This window comes from Hetaerina americana, unplaced genomic scaffold (assembly GCF_022747635.1).
Source record: "Hetaerina americana unplaced genomic scaffold, ioHetAmer1.1.p SCAF_10, whole genome shotgun sequence".
In the NCBI taxonomy this organism is placed as follows: Eukaryota; Metazoa; Arthropoda; class Insecta; order Odonata; family Calopterygidae; genus Hetaerina; species Hetaerina americana.
Window position 1 is genome coordinate 49,743,538 of NW_027286070.1, and position 15,937 is coordinate 49,759,474.

Below are 15,937 nucleotides of genomic sequence, written 5' to 3' on the forward strand. Positions count from 1 at the left end.
CAAGTCCTAGAGATAGAGGAGGCCTATTCATGGGTGCTCTAATTTCCCACATCCTCCGCCCATTTCCTTCTCCCTCTAGTTCTCTTTCTCTGTCTCATTGTCCTAACACATTATTTTCCGTGTTCCTTTCCGTGACCTCTACTTAATGTTCACTGGGTCCGTGAATAATATTCATATCTTAGATGCATTCACGAGCGCTCGAGTCTTCTAGCTGTGGGTACAAGCTTTTAGATTCAGAGTGAATATATTCAATTTATTCATAGTGTGCAAGAGTTAAAATCACGGGTTGGATGGATAGTTCAAATATTCTGATATGCTCGAATGGTTTCGCGGTGTTCTAAAATCTTTACTGAATGCAAATTTAATGAGTCACGGTCACAAGTTATGTTCTAGGATATCGTGGAGAATCCATGAATAATTTTGATCTATTGTAAATCAATGAAAATCGTTGAAGTAACAGCAAATCTCTTGCTTTGATGTTTAAAATAATAAAGTTGTTCACTTATCTTGATTTATTACTTTGAATTTATTAAATAATTTTCACGCGGTGTTTTAACTCAAAGGGTGAAGTTAGTCCCATAGGTAAAATGTTCGACTGCTGACCAGAGGGTTCGGGTTCGATCCTTGATGATTTAGATCACCCTCAGCTCCACCCAAGCTGTGCAATATTTGGGTAACAGTGGTTTATATGAAATCACAGGCATTATAATTAAAAGAATTTGCCCCCTAACCTGATGCGTAATTTTCACCCTTATTATAGGGTTTAGTCTTTGGTAAACTCAACTCAACTCTAACATATTAAGCCAATCGTTGTGTAAATTATGGGGTTCAATCCAATCTGCTATTACTGAATTGAGCATTGTAGTAATGAAAATGTTTGAAATTGCCTTGTCTATATTAATATGAAGAATAAACTGAAATGATTATAGTGAATAAGTATATTCTAATACTTCAATTTCCCTTAATCATTCCATTGAAGGGTTCGAAGGTCAGAATTGTATTGGAATAAATCATGGATTTTGAAATATCAATTTAACATTTCTTTCCGATGCTAATTTATTACATTTCAGGTATGTTTTTAATTAATTTTCACCTATTTTTTGCTTGATTCACCTGTTTATTATTAGCAGCTATAGATTAGGAAACGTTAGTTTGATCAGTTCAACAAATTTTGAAATTGTCTCTACAGAGAAATTTGACATTGGATGCATGAAATCCAGAAGAAGATTATTTGAGTAGCCATTTTTTTTAGACTACGGAGTTATTTCATTTGCTTCTCTTCGGAAAAAGGCACGGTTTTAATTCATTGATGACAGCTCAAGGCCTTGAATCAAAATAGGATGTTGATAGTCATTGAGCTCAAGTTTAGTTATTGGTCTATCTTGAACCCTAGCCTTTTTTAAGGGTACTCATCGAAAAATCCATGCGCAAACATGACGGCAAACAGTCAGATTAAGTCACTGTGTCATTGATCTAAGAAATAGTTGAGTTAAATCACGCTATCATCGTATTTTGCACTAATAGTAAATGTTTTAGCATGCTGCGATTATTAGAGAATGCTCTATCAAAACTGTAACTGAAGAAAGTATTGCCGAACATGATGAGTTGTTGTTTCAAATAACCATAGGAGTTCACATAATTTCCAATAGTTATGATGCACATGTTATCGGATGACGATGATGTGTGATATCGGATGAAGCTCCCGCATAAATGGTCTGTTATACCAATTACTACCATTGATGATGCATCAGTTATCTTGTAATTGATTACTTCAACTATTACGAGTGGCTGTCTATTAAATGTATATACAGAATAGTAATTTACCAGATTCTTTTAAATGCCACACCCTACTGAATCAATTTGCGGAAAGCAGTTTATCTGAAAATCGGTAGGGTGTCGTATCGCTAGATGAACCTACAAAATATGGTTGCAAGAATGTACTTTTTGGAGTCTTGGGATTTTGAAAATGGTCTTTTTTTTAAATTAGGCCCAGATTCTCCCGCTTGTTTATTATTCTGGAGGGATTTTCTACCGAATTTTATGCATTATCGAGATAGGTCAGTGTACTCATTTAGTTAATGGCGAAACTATGGGATCATATTGAAGTTCAAATGTAAATGCATCATATTTCATTACTTCTGCTGTATGCCTATGTGGAAATCGGGCGGCAGTTTTTCAACCTATTCCCTTTGGCCGAGTATATTTCCTCACTGGATACAGATTTAAAGGCCTTTTGTGTGTCATAGGCTGAAAACTGACATTTTAAAAAGTTACATAATGCAATATTATAAATCAAGACTGGGGTTTTTCGAACCAAATTCCTAACCGATTGTGCTATAAGGCACTAATATATGGCCGTCCGTAAATCACACTTTTGTATAGAAATGCCAAATAGAATAAAGAATATAGGCCGTATATTGATTCTGGGATGTAACCCAGGGTTAGAGAATCCAGAATCGAGTACTTCCGGTGGGTACTCTTCGTATACTTCGTATTCTGTGTGGCGAAAATACATTGTCACGCTATAATCTCGTGTTGCCTAAGATAATATTAAGCATCGATGAATTACCCTTGTGTTACACAAACTAACGTAAATAAGTGGTTTTATCTCTCCTGATAGGAAAGATTTGACGGAAGACGGAATCTATCTAGGTTTAAAAAAGAAGTTCTCGAAATTTTCCACATTCATAGTTAAAACCATTAAAAAATCCAAGAGCGAACATATGCCAACTTGAAAAGTAGCTTTTTCAAATGTGGCGTGGTATCCGAAGCATTGTCTCCATTTGGTATTACGTTAGACTTCATACGTCTGTTATATCATGTGCTCACATGCTTTAATTCTTATTTTCTCATTATAATTAAATATCATATTGTTCTTTGTGTTGGTCATTTGATTCATTTTAGCAGTAAGGAAAAGATTGTCATAATTTAATATTTTACAGGAAAAATCTTAGGTAAAACGGAGATAAGTGATATTTTGTACAAGGATATTTAGACATTCGATCAAGAGGTTTTTGAAAATCTAAGATAAACTGAAGTTTAAATTTCGTAAATCTCACATTACCGAATTGACAAAAATGTCTTCGGTTAACAACATAGCATTTTGTTGACATACGGGGTATTTTTATAATTTATCGCCATTGCCATTTAATATTTCGTCACCATAATATGAGGTATTTCTGATGGACCATCTTCTAGTAGGTCAATGCCATGATATTGTCTTTGGTAAATTCAGGAAAAAATATTTTTCCCGTGGATAGAGGAAGCATGGCCTGCCATTTTGCTTTTCGAAGTCTGCAATTATAAATTCAATCACGATGAGAAATATTAGTTGACAAAATTTATTCTTCTTTATTAAGAGAAGGTAGCTCAAGCGTTGTTCAGTATTTATGTTCATTCTTCTCCAAAATAGATTACAAGTGGAATCAAGGTAATTTATCTTTGATAGGAGCCACAAGTATGACTTAATTACAAATATACCATAATGATTGTCTTAAACTTTTACGCCCTCGATACGCAATTAATGACTGAGATATAATAATGGGGTTGCTTAGAGTCATCTTCATTTAACCACCGCTGTCAATTTGTTCACGACATGGATGGCAAACTCTTTGAAAAGTTACTTCGAAGGGGATAAACTTTCCCACTCATTTGTATGTGGTTTCGCTTTGGTGGCGCAACATCGGCGTCAGAGAAAATGCCATTGGTAGAGACACTCAGCGGTCTATTTCAAGCCTGAATCTATCGCAATGAATCCCCACTCCCCCCTGAAGCCCTTGGCCTCTATAAGTCCTCCCATCCCATCAACGCCCTCCATCCCTCGCCTTTCCAGCCGCCCTCCCCCCACCTTTCCCGGTCTCTTTCGCCTCAAATCCATTAAGGCCCAACGTTTCACCCCTCCCCCTTTTAGGCCCATTTCCCCGAAAAGAAAACCTGCTTATCTTAGAGACACCGCGAAACTGGGATAAGATAAGCGAGTTTGGCGCCCATGTCTTGAGAAGTTCTCTGCGATGCTAACACTTACAAGTGAATTTTACCTTGGGCGAAGAGAGACTGACTCAATCCGTCAAAAAATAAGGATTAGTTTTGGACGAAGACCTCTGGAAATACATGTCTGCAATTTGGGCATCTACAGATGGGATTTAACTATATGTGATGGCATTCATAAAATAATCTTACTGCAGTTCTCCATTTGCAGTTGTTTTTATTTTGCATTAGCCCAGAAACAGCACTTCGGCCTTTATATCAGACTTTGAATAATGACATATCAAATATACAATCAAATGCACCTAATTATTTTTATGTATTTCTACTTCTCATATGTAATGAAAGACCCATTTTTCTTCTTATTGGCCTTTCCATTTATTTGAACGTTAGTGAAAAGTTAATCATGATTTAATGTTTAACTGGGTGTTATTATAGATTTTAAAAACCTTTTTCTTGGCACTTGGTGCAAGAAGGCTGTGATATTCAATTTAAAAAAAGCTGCGATACAATAATTTGAAATTGTAAAACTCATTCGCCTTGACCGGGATCCAAATCCGGATCCTTCGATATTCAGTCGAGTACTTAAGCATTTTAAGCTATCGAGGACTAGGTAGGTTAATTAGAAAAAGCGCTCGGCCTGATATCGAGGGATCCGGGTTAGACTCCTGATCAAGATGAATGATTTTTACATTTGATGGCATTCATCTTCCTCCGTACTGTTTTAATTAGCCTTTATCCGATTCTGTCATATCTCTTGTACTCGGGCTTTCGAGATCATTTTTCTGAAATAAATACATTATTTAGGTCAATAAATTTAACTAGTTCCTATGAGGAAGAAAATATTCGGCACCCTTGAAAATAACTTAATGTTCAAGTAAATTATTGAAACGAAGTGGGGAAATATTTGATTACCTATTGAAGACATCAAAAAATCCCTCATGTATCTCATATAATGTATTCATTACCGTCTTACTGCTGTGTGAAATTTTGTAGTTCCCGGTAAGCCTGATAGCCACCAGGAAAAGCTTAAAAATTGGTTTATTCGAGTTATTCAAAGGTCACAACGATCGTAAAGTACATTCCTGGTAGGAGAAAGAACTCTTAGACTGCATTTGAAATCTAGGCTTTAACCTAGATGTGACATATGTACTGTATCTTGTCGTCTCTTCCTACGAACAAGAATTCGAAAACAAATTGTTATTTTTTGTTGGGTTCGCTTTAAGCAGTCGGCCAATCTCGTTCCCAGCGAACTCTTTGTTCTCGCCTAAATAACATGGGGAACACCTCTTACAATATGTGAAACTTCCCATTGAAATCCTCTGCCTACGTGCATAACGCATTTTAATATCCATAGTTTTTTCTATCCAACATTAAATTCTTTCCATGTCTTTGCACCTCCTCCTGCAAATGCTCTGAGCACGCTCCCTTCCCGCCGCTGATCTAATAATCCGCTCAAGAAATATCTTCCCCAACAGGTAGCAGATATCTTCTCACGGCTCTCGCACTCGGCATTCGAGATTTCGACCTTCCTCTCTTGACTCTCCCTAGAGGCCTCGTGCAGAATGAGGGGCGGCGTCTCGAGGAAGTAGAATCCACTCATCTCACCCTGGTCTGCGCCCACAGCTGCCTTACCTTTCACCTAGCTTCGTCCTCCCCACGCCCTCCTCTTCCTCGTATCCTTCCACCCACTCTAGCCTGTTCACCCAACCCTCTTCTTTCCTCCTCCCGCTGCTTCTCTCTCCCAAACCTCCGTCTCTTTCGCATCCCCTTAATATTAATCGGCGCGATTACATATTCCCTTTCCTTTTTGTTTCGGTTTTTTCCGTTCCCATCCGCTTCCGCAGCTGTTCATATTCCATTTCGGTCATTATTTTTAGAGGATGCTAATTTCCTCTAGATTCGCTTCATTTTGTTTTGCTCGGATGGTGGATATATTTCGTTCGCAATTGAAGTTTTAATCAAAGGGTTAACTTCAGTGATATCTTTAAAATGATATCACCCAGCGTTTTTCAAAATATGTTATTTAAAAAAGAGGTCGTATAAAATTCCGAAAAATATTGCATTGTCAAAAGACCGTCATCCCAACATTCATGCCCAAGTGTTTTTATTCAAATGAAATTCTTTCGATGCTATATCATTTAGTGTTAGAGGCTTTTCCGCAGTGAATCATTTTGAATATCCGGCAGATGTGACATGCTCTGGAGTCAATGAATATCAGGACTATTTTTTCCATTTCACATGCCGCTATTATACGTAACTGTCTGGCATCATAACGTAAAATAAATGCTATGATTACCTGCGCTCCTCATTTATAGCTGTCTTGCTGAAATTTATCTTGATTGGAAAAAACTAAATGCGCTCGAAAAAGTCAGTCAATGAAAGCGTCTCAGCGAGAAGACGGATCTCATGTGGTATTCTCGAGGAGCGAACACACAAATATTACTTTTGCTTTTCAGTTACCTACTTCATGAACTTCGGAGGAAATTAGTTATATATTTTTTAAATTTGAACATATATAGGTATTAGAAGTGACAAATTGAACATTATTGGTTCTTAAAATGACCTAAACAGCCCTCTTTTTACCTAAGATCATGGAAAGCCCTCTTTAACCCCCTTCTTCTTTTTAGCCTTCTAAGCGGCAGTAATATCACGTCTGTTGAGTCCTAGTTAACAATCTGACTACTTTTAAGACAAGAATTCCCGGTCAAGAGGCATCATGGTCATACTTCAGTTAATCGGGTTCAGAATCCTTAGGGTCAAAGTGAAATTGACAATTTTCTCATCAACAGAAAATGTATCTATAAGAGTTATAGGCTGCAAGTTTATGCAAAAATTGCAAATAGAGATAAAATGTATACCATCGTAAAATGAGGGTTGGATCAATTTATAGCTTCCGCCTAGAAAGCAATGCATTTAATATTTTAAATGTTACCATTACTTTGGATTATGACCTCGTTTTATTTCCGTTTCATACACGTGTTCTTCCGAGGAGCCGTTAAGAATCGATTGGTATAAGTGCATTATCTTTCCATTCCAAGGTTTTTTCACGCTTGGAAAACGTTGAACTTATTTTCTCCACGGCGAATCTCATAGCCCACTGGCCTATTTAAATCGTGGGCAACAAATTTATTAGCGTGAAATCATGATATGAATGAATAGAAGCTAATTTATGGGATCCGTATGTTACCTCATTTCCCCTTTTTCCTGTCTCCGTCGTTTGTGGTTATAGTTTCATTTCAAATATCTGGAACCCTCTAAATGAAAGCTAAGCATTACGAGTACAGCCCGCTAATTATTTACAGTAACAGTTTAGGATTCTATTTTACTTTTATAGTTCATGCATTTTGATGATAACTAAAATAGTTACTTATATTCAATTATATTATTTACTTAGTATTCCTTCGCAACATTTCGAGTACAAATATTAATTTTAATTGTTAACGAATCATGTGAAAGCACCATTTCCATGATCTAAAGTGAAGAGCGAGGGAGAGCGAGATTTACTCTAAGCGTTACTGTTCCGATTTTGACAAAAAAAGGCTTGGTTATATTCCTAAAAATTTACAAATCAAAATATTTAAGTGGTTGAAAATTTTCAATTTAAGCAAGAGAAAATTATTATTACCCATGAATCTATCGAACAAAATCCTAGGTATGCTACCAGTAAGTGAATATTAATTTTAATGGCTATAACAATCAAAAATACGGCTGAATTCAGGTGATTTAGTGGATAATAGTGGAAACAATGCTTAATCGCTGCCGTATTACTCGTTTTTTCAAGTAATTAGTTATGCAAACATCTTACTACATTTTGAGGGTGTGCCTAGTTCAACTGTGTTAAAATTAATTTTTTGGAAGACTGCATATTTTTTGTGTTTCTGCAGTCATCTCCAATCGTGCCTAAAAACTCTCATAAATTTGCGGCTACGAAAGCAACCCTTCGTTAATGGAAGCACCTCGCAAATAATCGGGGAATTTTGGCATGCGCAAAGCATAAGTTCCCTAATGGCCGTGGTCGTAAACATAGGTGTGGTGGAAAAACATTCGAGCAGCATTATCCATTCGATATATAAATGCTAAAATAGGTCAGAGACTTACTTGAAAGATAAATAAAACCTTTTAATAGGCCGAAATTTTATCCTTCCGAATTCAGGCGAGAAATTCTCGCCAAGAGCAATCGTGCGCCGAGAAGAAAAGAAATTGCAGCTGGGGGGGATATATACGCGACGTTTAGCAGCAATGCGACGGCAAGCGAGGGCAAATATGCGTCATACTCCCCACTGCAGGTAAAAGGCATTGCTTATTATGCTTTGCTTGGTCCCTGCGGAATATCTAAATGAGGACGTGGATTAATTCAGCTGCATGGAACGAACAAATACAAAACGTATTTACCGGGTACGTAGGTATGATAAACATTTGGTCAGTATTGTAATAATGAAGTGATTTAGATCAAGTGGATTCATTGAATTTAGCTCTGCATAAACTGAAAAAATATTAGGAATTGCCCTTTTAACATTTCATGGGCTTCATTCCGAAGTTAAAATCCTTCTAAATGCATACACTACCTTTTATATTTGTTTTCTTTAAACTATTTATCTCTTATTTTTGCTGAGATCCATTCCTAAGAAATTAATTACATTTTTTACCTTTATGTCACCTACCGCCTTCATTTATACCTTTTTAGTGTTAATCAAAATCATTGTCTCTGGTAAAATGAAAATAATTTCAGTAAGCTATGGGATTACAGCTTTATCAATCATGAAATTTTTCACATGAAACAACTTGATAAAATTTTCATTAATTTATTCTTGAAGTCAATGATTTTTCTTTTTTAAGAAAATAAAAAGCCCTTGACACTGATGAAAACTTTGACCTGACAGATTGGAGAGATAACAGAAGACCTGTGAAAAATTTTATATTATTATCGTCCATTTGCTAAAGAAAATAAGAGAAAATACATAGCGGTTCAGATATTACCATTAGATATTTTATCTCATTATAAGTTTTTTCGACTGAGTACATCACTGTCTTTCATTTGAATGTGACAGTGGTACTGTAATTTTTCATGACATCTGTTATGCCCCATCCGCTGTCGAAAAGGCTATTCTTGACACTATAGGCATAATAGATATTTTACAGTTAATGGTTGAAATATAATTTAGTTCTCTTTATTCCATAATTATTGCCAACCCCTGGATTACATGTTCCCGAAACGCCCTGGTAGAAAAAGTACTAGCCTCTTCAATCGTTTCTTTTTATTTTCAGATCGCCGTAAGCCAGAACAACAGTCTGTAAAACCATAACTTTAATACGTAAATTAGTAACATTTAGAGAATTGTTTAGGAAAATGTTAAATAGTTTTTCCCTGGCATTTAGTCGATCGATGAGGCTTCTTTTGGATCCATATCCTCTGAACCGATAATATTAGCTTAAACAAGAAACCTAAGGTTGTAGCCTGCAGTAGTGCTTCTATAAATTAGCACTTGAATTTCATTTGTAGGATATTTGTCGGAAACCAGCCCTCAGTCTATGAAAATGAGCGAAGTTTTTACTGCACATTGTTTCTGTCAGGTTTACGCAAAACCAGTCTCAAGCGACCGTGAGAAGATTTTCAATTGTTATATCAAGCGTTCAGTTGACTTTTCCAAGAAAAATCTTGATAAAATGCAAAATTATTAAGTACGTCACAGCGTCGCGTTCCTGTTTTCATTATTCTACGTGGAGCATCAGCTCTCGAAAAATTCTCAGCTCCGAAGATATTTTTGGTCATGGCCGTGTTTCTTTTCCGTAAAATGGTTCATCATCGCCTTTTAAGCGGCTTTGACACCCCTCATTCCCTCTGGATACCTGTTTCCTTTTCCCGTCATTCCCTCCGTATTCTCGCCGCCACCTGCTTGGCACCCCACTCCCACCATGACTCACCCCTGCACCCTCCCTCTCCACCGTCTCCTCTCTTCCAAAGAGGCGCGGTCGCCCCTGTCCCACCAACCTCCCTCTCCCTTTCCCCGCTCGGTCCTTCACCCACACTTACACGCACCCTATCCCCTGTCACAGCGAGTGGCGCAATTGGCAATCGGAGTGACCCCAAATGACGTGGGATAAAAAAAGGAAGGGAGGAGAATCCTTAAACGAGCTCGTGCGCACAGATTACATTAATTTAATGTTTCCCATCCAAAAAATATTCGGTGAGTTAGTTCGCTTTGGTTTCATGAAAGTCGCGTTTGCGAGCGCGGGAGAAAATGATCGCCCTTTGAAATTGAAAGTAGATACAGGCAAATGAAGATGTTAAGTGTTGAACGAGGTCCCTTATATTATCACTTAAAAAAGGAAGGAACAGGCCGCATCCCAGTTTTTCCTACATATTTAGATCATTTTAAAAAAAGAACCCCAGGTCGCGTCTCAACTTACTCTATACATTAAAATTAAACATCTTTCCGTCTGTAACTGAGCAGAAATCTCTACCTGCCTCCCTATCCCTCATTCGTTTGCACCCTCCACTTCGAGGAGTTCACTTATTCTAAGGACCACATTCTCTCCTCCATTTATTTGATTTACGACAGGAGTTAGCCTATGGAGTTTTGGAACAACCTAGCTACGATTCCTAGAGCGAGAAGTTTTACCTGGTCTCCTTAACGAAAGATCTCAGCCAAACCACAGTAGTCAACCTGAAGTTTAGACGGCTAGCTTGGGGCAGAACTCAACTCACACTAAGCCCAGCAACGCGTGAAATTCATGCGACCTGTTCTTTAGCCTATTCCACCTATGGTTTCCCAAGGAAAATTCATATGAACCTGGGATTCATCCAGGTGTGAATCAGGGTCCTTCTATCAGTATCCGAGCGCTCTTCCTACTAGGCTACCACACCGTCAAATTGAGAATCATGGCCATTAAATTAAATGACATTGGTTAGGTTGGATGTACTTTTAAATTAATTTACCGAATTCAGGTTATAAAATATATATATATTTATATATTATTATTATCATAAGGTAATCTACCGGTTAAGGTAAGTTTTTGGATGGGCACAGCTACTAAATAAATATTTTGTGACTCCTAACATAACACAAAACAATCCAGCAACCTACTCTGCTTCAAGTCCCTCTTCATCTCTGAGTACTTTCTTCCTCCCTTCATCCCGTCCAACATTCCTTTCCTGTTCCTTCCCTTTCCTCGTTCTGGCAATATATTCTTTGCAAACCTGCCCTAAAATATCGTCAAAGTTTTTTAATATTTTTTCCCGCCTTCTCTATTGGTTGTTTTTAAAACTTGTTCTAGTTTTTCACATCCTTGAATTGATTCCATTCGTGGTATTAAGATATCTGTAAACAATCAATCCTATAAATAATTCAAGTATAGATTTTGTAATATACAATTTTTATATCATATATCTTTTTATTGTGCATTGTACTTAGGTACATTATTCATTTTTTTTAAAGCAATTATATCTTTGAAAATATAAAATTTTGAACAAATAATACTGTCCATGCTTTTATGCGTTCGGGTTCATAGTGATTATTTCGGATAATTATATCACTGTGTGGGAATGCAAAATGCAATGCATCCAATCTACGTCTGCAAGTCATAAAATTCGCATGGTACATAGGTGGGGCCAAGCATAGGAAATCAAGTATGTGGTACTTAGCTAGCAATTTATCCTATGATTGTTTTAACCTTAACCCACATGTAAGTATTTGTGGAGGGAGATGTTAGCCTAACGTTATTATTATAATTAACAGAAGTAGTTTCAAGTCGACCCTGTTATAGGGTGGTAATATTTTAAATATATAATATAAATGTTTGATAAAAACAATATATTTGACTAATTACTGCTTTATTCATTAAATTTAAATTGGAAACAAAATTAAAACATAATAAAGCCAATTATAAATATACTCTATATGTGTATGAAACAGAAAGAGATTCATAAATAAATTGTAAACATTAATAATATCAGTATGAAATCCTAGTTTCTCATTTACACAAAGTAATTAAGCTTGCTTAGATTGAATTAATAGGAAAAATACAGCAATCCAGTGATCTGCGGAGGAAAGATACGAGCTCGTATTAAACTAAACAGGGAGATTTCTCGACCTCTTCTTAAATGTATGCACCTTTTCCCGAAGACATTTCGCATTTATCCAGGCAGTAAGGTCTACTCCTCAGCAGCTCTATTTAAAAATGAATTTTAACTGATATTTGTAGCCTGTCTAGGGGGTTCAATTTTATTTTTATTAGTCATACTGGCTTTAGAAAACGTTATTTAATTGTTTCAGCTATCTCCAGCCAAGTACTAGCATTCCACAATACTCGCGGTATAGTGATATTTTTTGCCTTGTCTTGAAATCAGAATATTCCTATAAAACTAAGAAGGATTGTTTTTACTAACTGGTCAATTCTCTTTTTTTTCCTTTTCAGCGGAAGAAAATGGAGTCATGTCAACAATCCCGGATAAATCCGTGGAGACAAGGAATTTCGTGAAACATTGTGATCAGCGGCGCAAGTTTCCAGTCCTCTACCGAGTGGAATTCCAGGTAAGACATGGTAGCGTTAGGAGGCTTTGGAGGAGAACGGAAAGGTAAACCTCAGGGCCCTTCATACTTCAAAAAGCTCCACTTAAACTTTATAAATGTATGCTTTGCAACAGAGGGAACAAAATTCCCCATGCCGCTAATTCCTTTGGTTAAAGCGGAATGCTTTTGTAGTCCTTCGTCCGGGGCTGTCCTGAAAGTCTCACGCGTATTGGTATTTACAGTGGCGTTCCTCTCAGAGGGGTGCTCTCGGGTAATGAGCATTCAGCTAGAAGAAGGGTCGCTTCATTAAGGAGACCACGAAGTGAAGGTGCGGAGTGCTGAAAGGGAGTGCGGCATCACTTCTCCCACAGAGTTCTCCACTCCTCGCAGCTCATCTTCACGTTCAAAACTCTCTCCCCTTCTTGACAGAGTCATGACATCCTAAAACCCCCTTTTCATATGCTGTTAGAGTGTAATCAGGGATAGGCAGTCGGCCGTTTATATCTATCTGCGCACCGAATCTGCCGCATCAGTCAGAGACACTTTAGCAGCAGCTTCAGCCGGTGAATTAGGAAGTGCATTAAGTCTCTAATTCATACAATTTAATATTTCTTAAATGTTTAATAAAACATTCTTGTATTTAAAATCAATATGCAATTAGATTAAGCTTATTTTTAAGCATAAAATAAAATACATGTAATACTTTTTCAACGCAAGCTTTCGTAGCGAAATTAGGTTTCTTCTGGACGTGATGTCAGCTACCGAATCTATTCCTATCCGGTCATAGTATTTGCTAATTATGTCGCAAGGATTCGTGAATAAATAATACAAAATGAGATGTAATGTAGGCTTCTCTATAGTTGATTAGGCCAATTGGTAATTGAGTACTTTCAGAGCAAACAGTTTATGTTATTCACCTCAAAATAAATAGCTTGGAATGTATGCTATTTCACAGGAAAATGCCACAGGTAAATTTTCATACGCACTCTTTTTATCCTTCGTTCTTACCAGACCTTGCATATATGTAGCAATTATTTCTAGATAAATTTCAATCAATGAAATGCATATTTCTTGGTCATGCCAAAGTCTATTACGAGGATGTCAAATTGCTAATGGAGTCGTATTTATCTAAATGCTAAAAAAGCAACATCTCCAGCAATCAATCTCTTTCCATTGAAGCCTTGTTTTGCACTCAAACTTTCCAGAGTGGAGAAAAGATTTTCGGGTGCACATAAGTATATCATAGAAAATATTTTGTAGATTGTTCTTACTTCAACCAAACTATTATCGTAAAAAAACCATTGGGGTAGAATCGCGATCTGAATCAGACCTGTACTTGTCTAAGGGTTCAAAAGAACCTAATGAGCTTCTGATTCCGATTATAGAGTTTTGAAAATTGATTGGGCTTTGTTAACCTTTACAAGCTAAGATTTTAATTGGAAATGTTTGGGCATTTCTCTTCATACTCAACATTCTCTGGGTACAATTTAAACAAACTGCTATGTTTCAAATGAGTGCTTACATTTAGATTTGGCAACGATTCACTTTTGGGTTTACATTTTTTCTTAGTTAAATCTAAAAAATGAATAAAATATCCACTTAATATCCATCAGATACTAAAGGTTCACATGAAATTATAGTATCTGATGAGAAACAACCACTTTGACGCTCCTCACTACAGTGAAATGCACTTGTCACAGCAACCATATCTTTGCAATTTGCTATTTCAAACCGCTTAAAACGCCTCTTATTCTTTGGCTTTGATACAATGTCTTATTTGTGTTTTTATTTCCGTGTTTTAAAATCCGGGAATAAGGCAATAATTAGCAAGTTTAGTAGTTTCAGGGGTGATATGATGGAATTCGAACATTATATCTGCCACATCACGTCTAAAACTTCTCAATTTGGAAAAACATGCCACTGTCCGTTCTATATTAAAGCATTGATTATTAATTGTTTTTCAAAACATTTTTTTCCTTGGAGAAATATTCTAGAATCACTATCTACCTTAGTAAATAAATACTCCAACATTTAAGATATTTACAAGTTTACATATCAAGCTATCTTTACTCAAGCCCTATCCAGTTCGATAAAGCGTCTGCTGACGTCCCGAGGGTAGCTCAAATGATGGCCATACATGGGGTTTGCTACTATCCCAAGCCGCCATGAGGTTGCCGCTACAATGCGTAAACAAAAACACTTTTCGGAAGACGCATTTTTAGCCGAAAATTAAAAAATTCTAAACTCCTCATAAAAATGGGGGCTGCGATTTGAATAATAATGGCGCATTATTTTTGGCGGAACTATTTTCTAGAATTGGTGGACTTTCCCGTTGTAAATTCATTTTAAACGCACAACAGATTATATTATAGAGCCACAGACGTCGGGACAAGGCATGCAGTGCGTGACCCATGATTCTTATATCTTCGTCAAAGTCTCCACCCAAAACTTTTACCTACACTGAAGCTACTGCTTGCCTCCAAAGGAGTACTGTGTACAGAAAATAACGGATTACGTGATTCACCTTCAATATTCTCTAGAACTAGATTGAATATAGTTGAGCATTCATTTCACAGCTCATGGAAGCAATATCTGACATTTACGTACCTACATTGGTGAAGGTAAAATTTATAATTGATGATGAGTTATATAGCTCCAATAGCCGTAAACAGACACTGTTTACGGCTATTGGAGTTTCAAATTTATTATATATTACTAGCCGTAAGAGCTCATTTCTATCAATAGATGATGAGTTAGTTTCGTTAATACGCTGAGTTTCTGGAGGTAAGTCAGGGGCAGACATATACGTTACAAATTCGATGATGTTTGACCACAAATCTTGAGAGCAGTGAATCCATCGGAACTTTCACCATTCACCTACTTAGGGTAATTATATTATTACTTTCTTACGTAATATTTTCTTTCCATGTGCCAACGGAATTTTCTGAAAGCTTGAGTTCAAGGTACATAAATCGATAAGGATTAACCCTCATTTCACTATTTTTGTCCCACAAAAAGATGAACCGTTTTATATTCTTGAATGCAAATGCAAATCCTTGAATGCGTTTGAAATTCTTGAATTATTTTCCATTATTTTAGAAAAATGAATACCGTTTGAATATTTTAATAAAATTAGAATTTTAAAATATAATAACTTTTTGACAGTCTGGATTTTTCGGTTAATTCTAAAAGACATTTAAATTTTTAATTCTTTATAAATTTATTGGGTAGCTTAAGATTCCTCGGCAACAGGATATTTTTTTATTTCTCCTCCTTTGTTCACTTTTTATTCCACCAGTTTGGTCCTCGACATTCGAATTATTATGCTAAATACATAAAATAAAATGATTTACAATGTATTCTTGTCTGTCTTTTTTAACAACCCATTTCTCATCAATGCTCATATTTAGATTACTAAGGTAGGTATAGATTTATTCTCG

The 15,937-nt window shown here is 36.4% G+C and overlaps 1 protein-coding gene across 1 annotated transcript in view; it reads left to right on the forward strand.

The window, feature by feature from the left end:
- Nucleotides 1–15,937, forward strand: part of Ptp36E (protein tyrosine phosphatase 36E) — a 309,100-nt gene that overhangs the window by 254,120 nt on the left and 39,043 nt on the right. Inside the window, exon 2 of the mRNA XM_071598635.1 lies at nt 12,403–12,518. Coding sequence (XP_071454736.1) covers nt 12,403–12,518 — 116 coding nt within the window. The remainder of the gene's footprint in view (nt 1–12,402; nt 12,519–15,937) is intronic.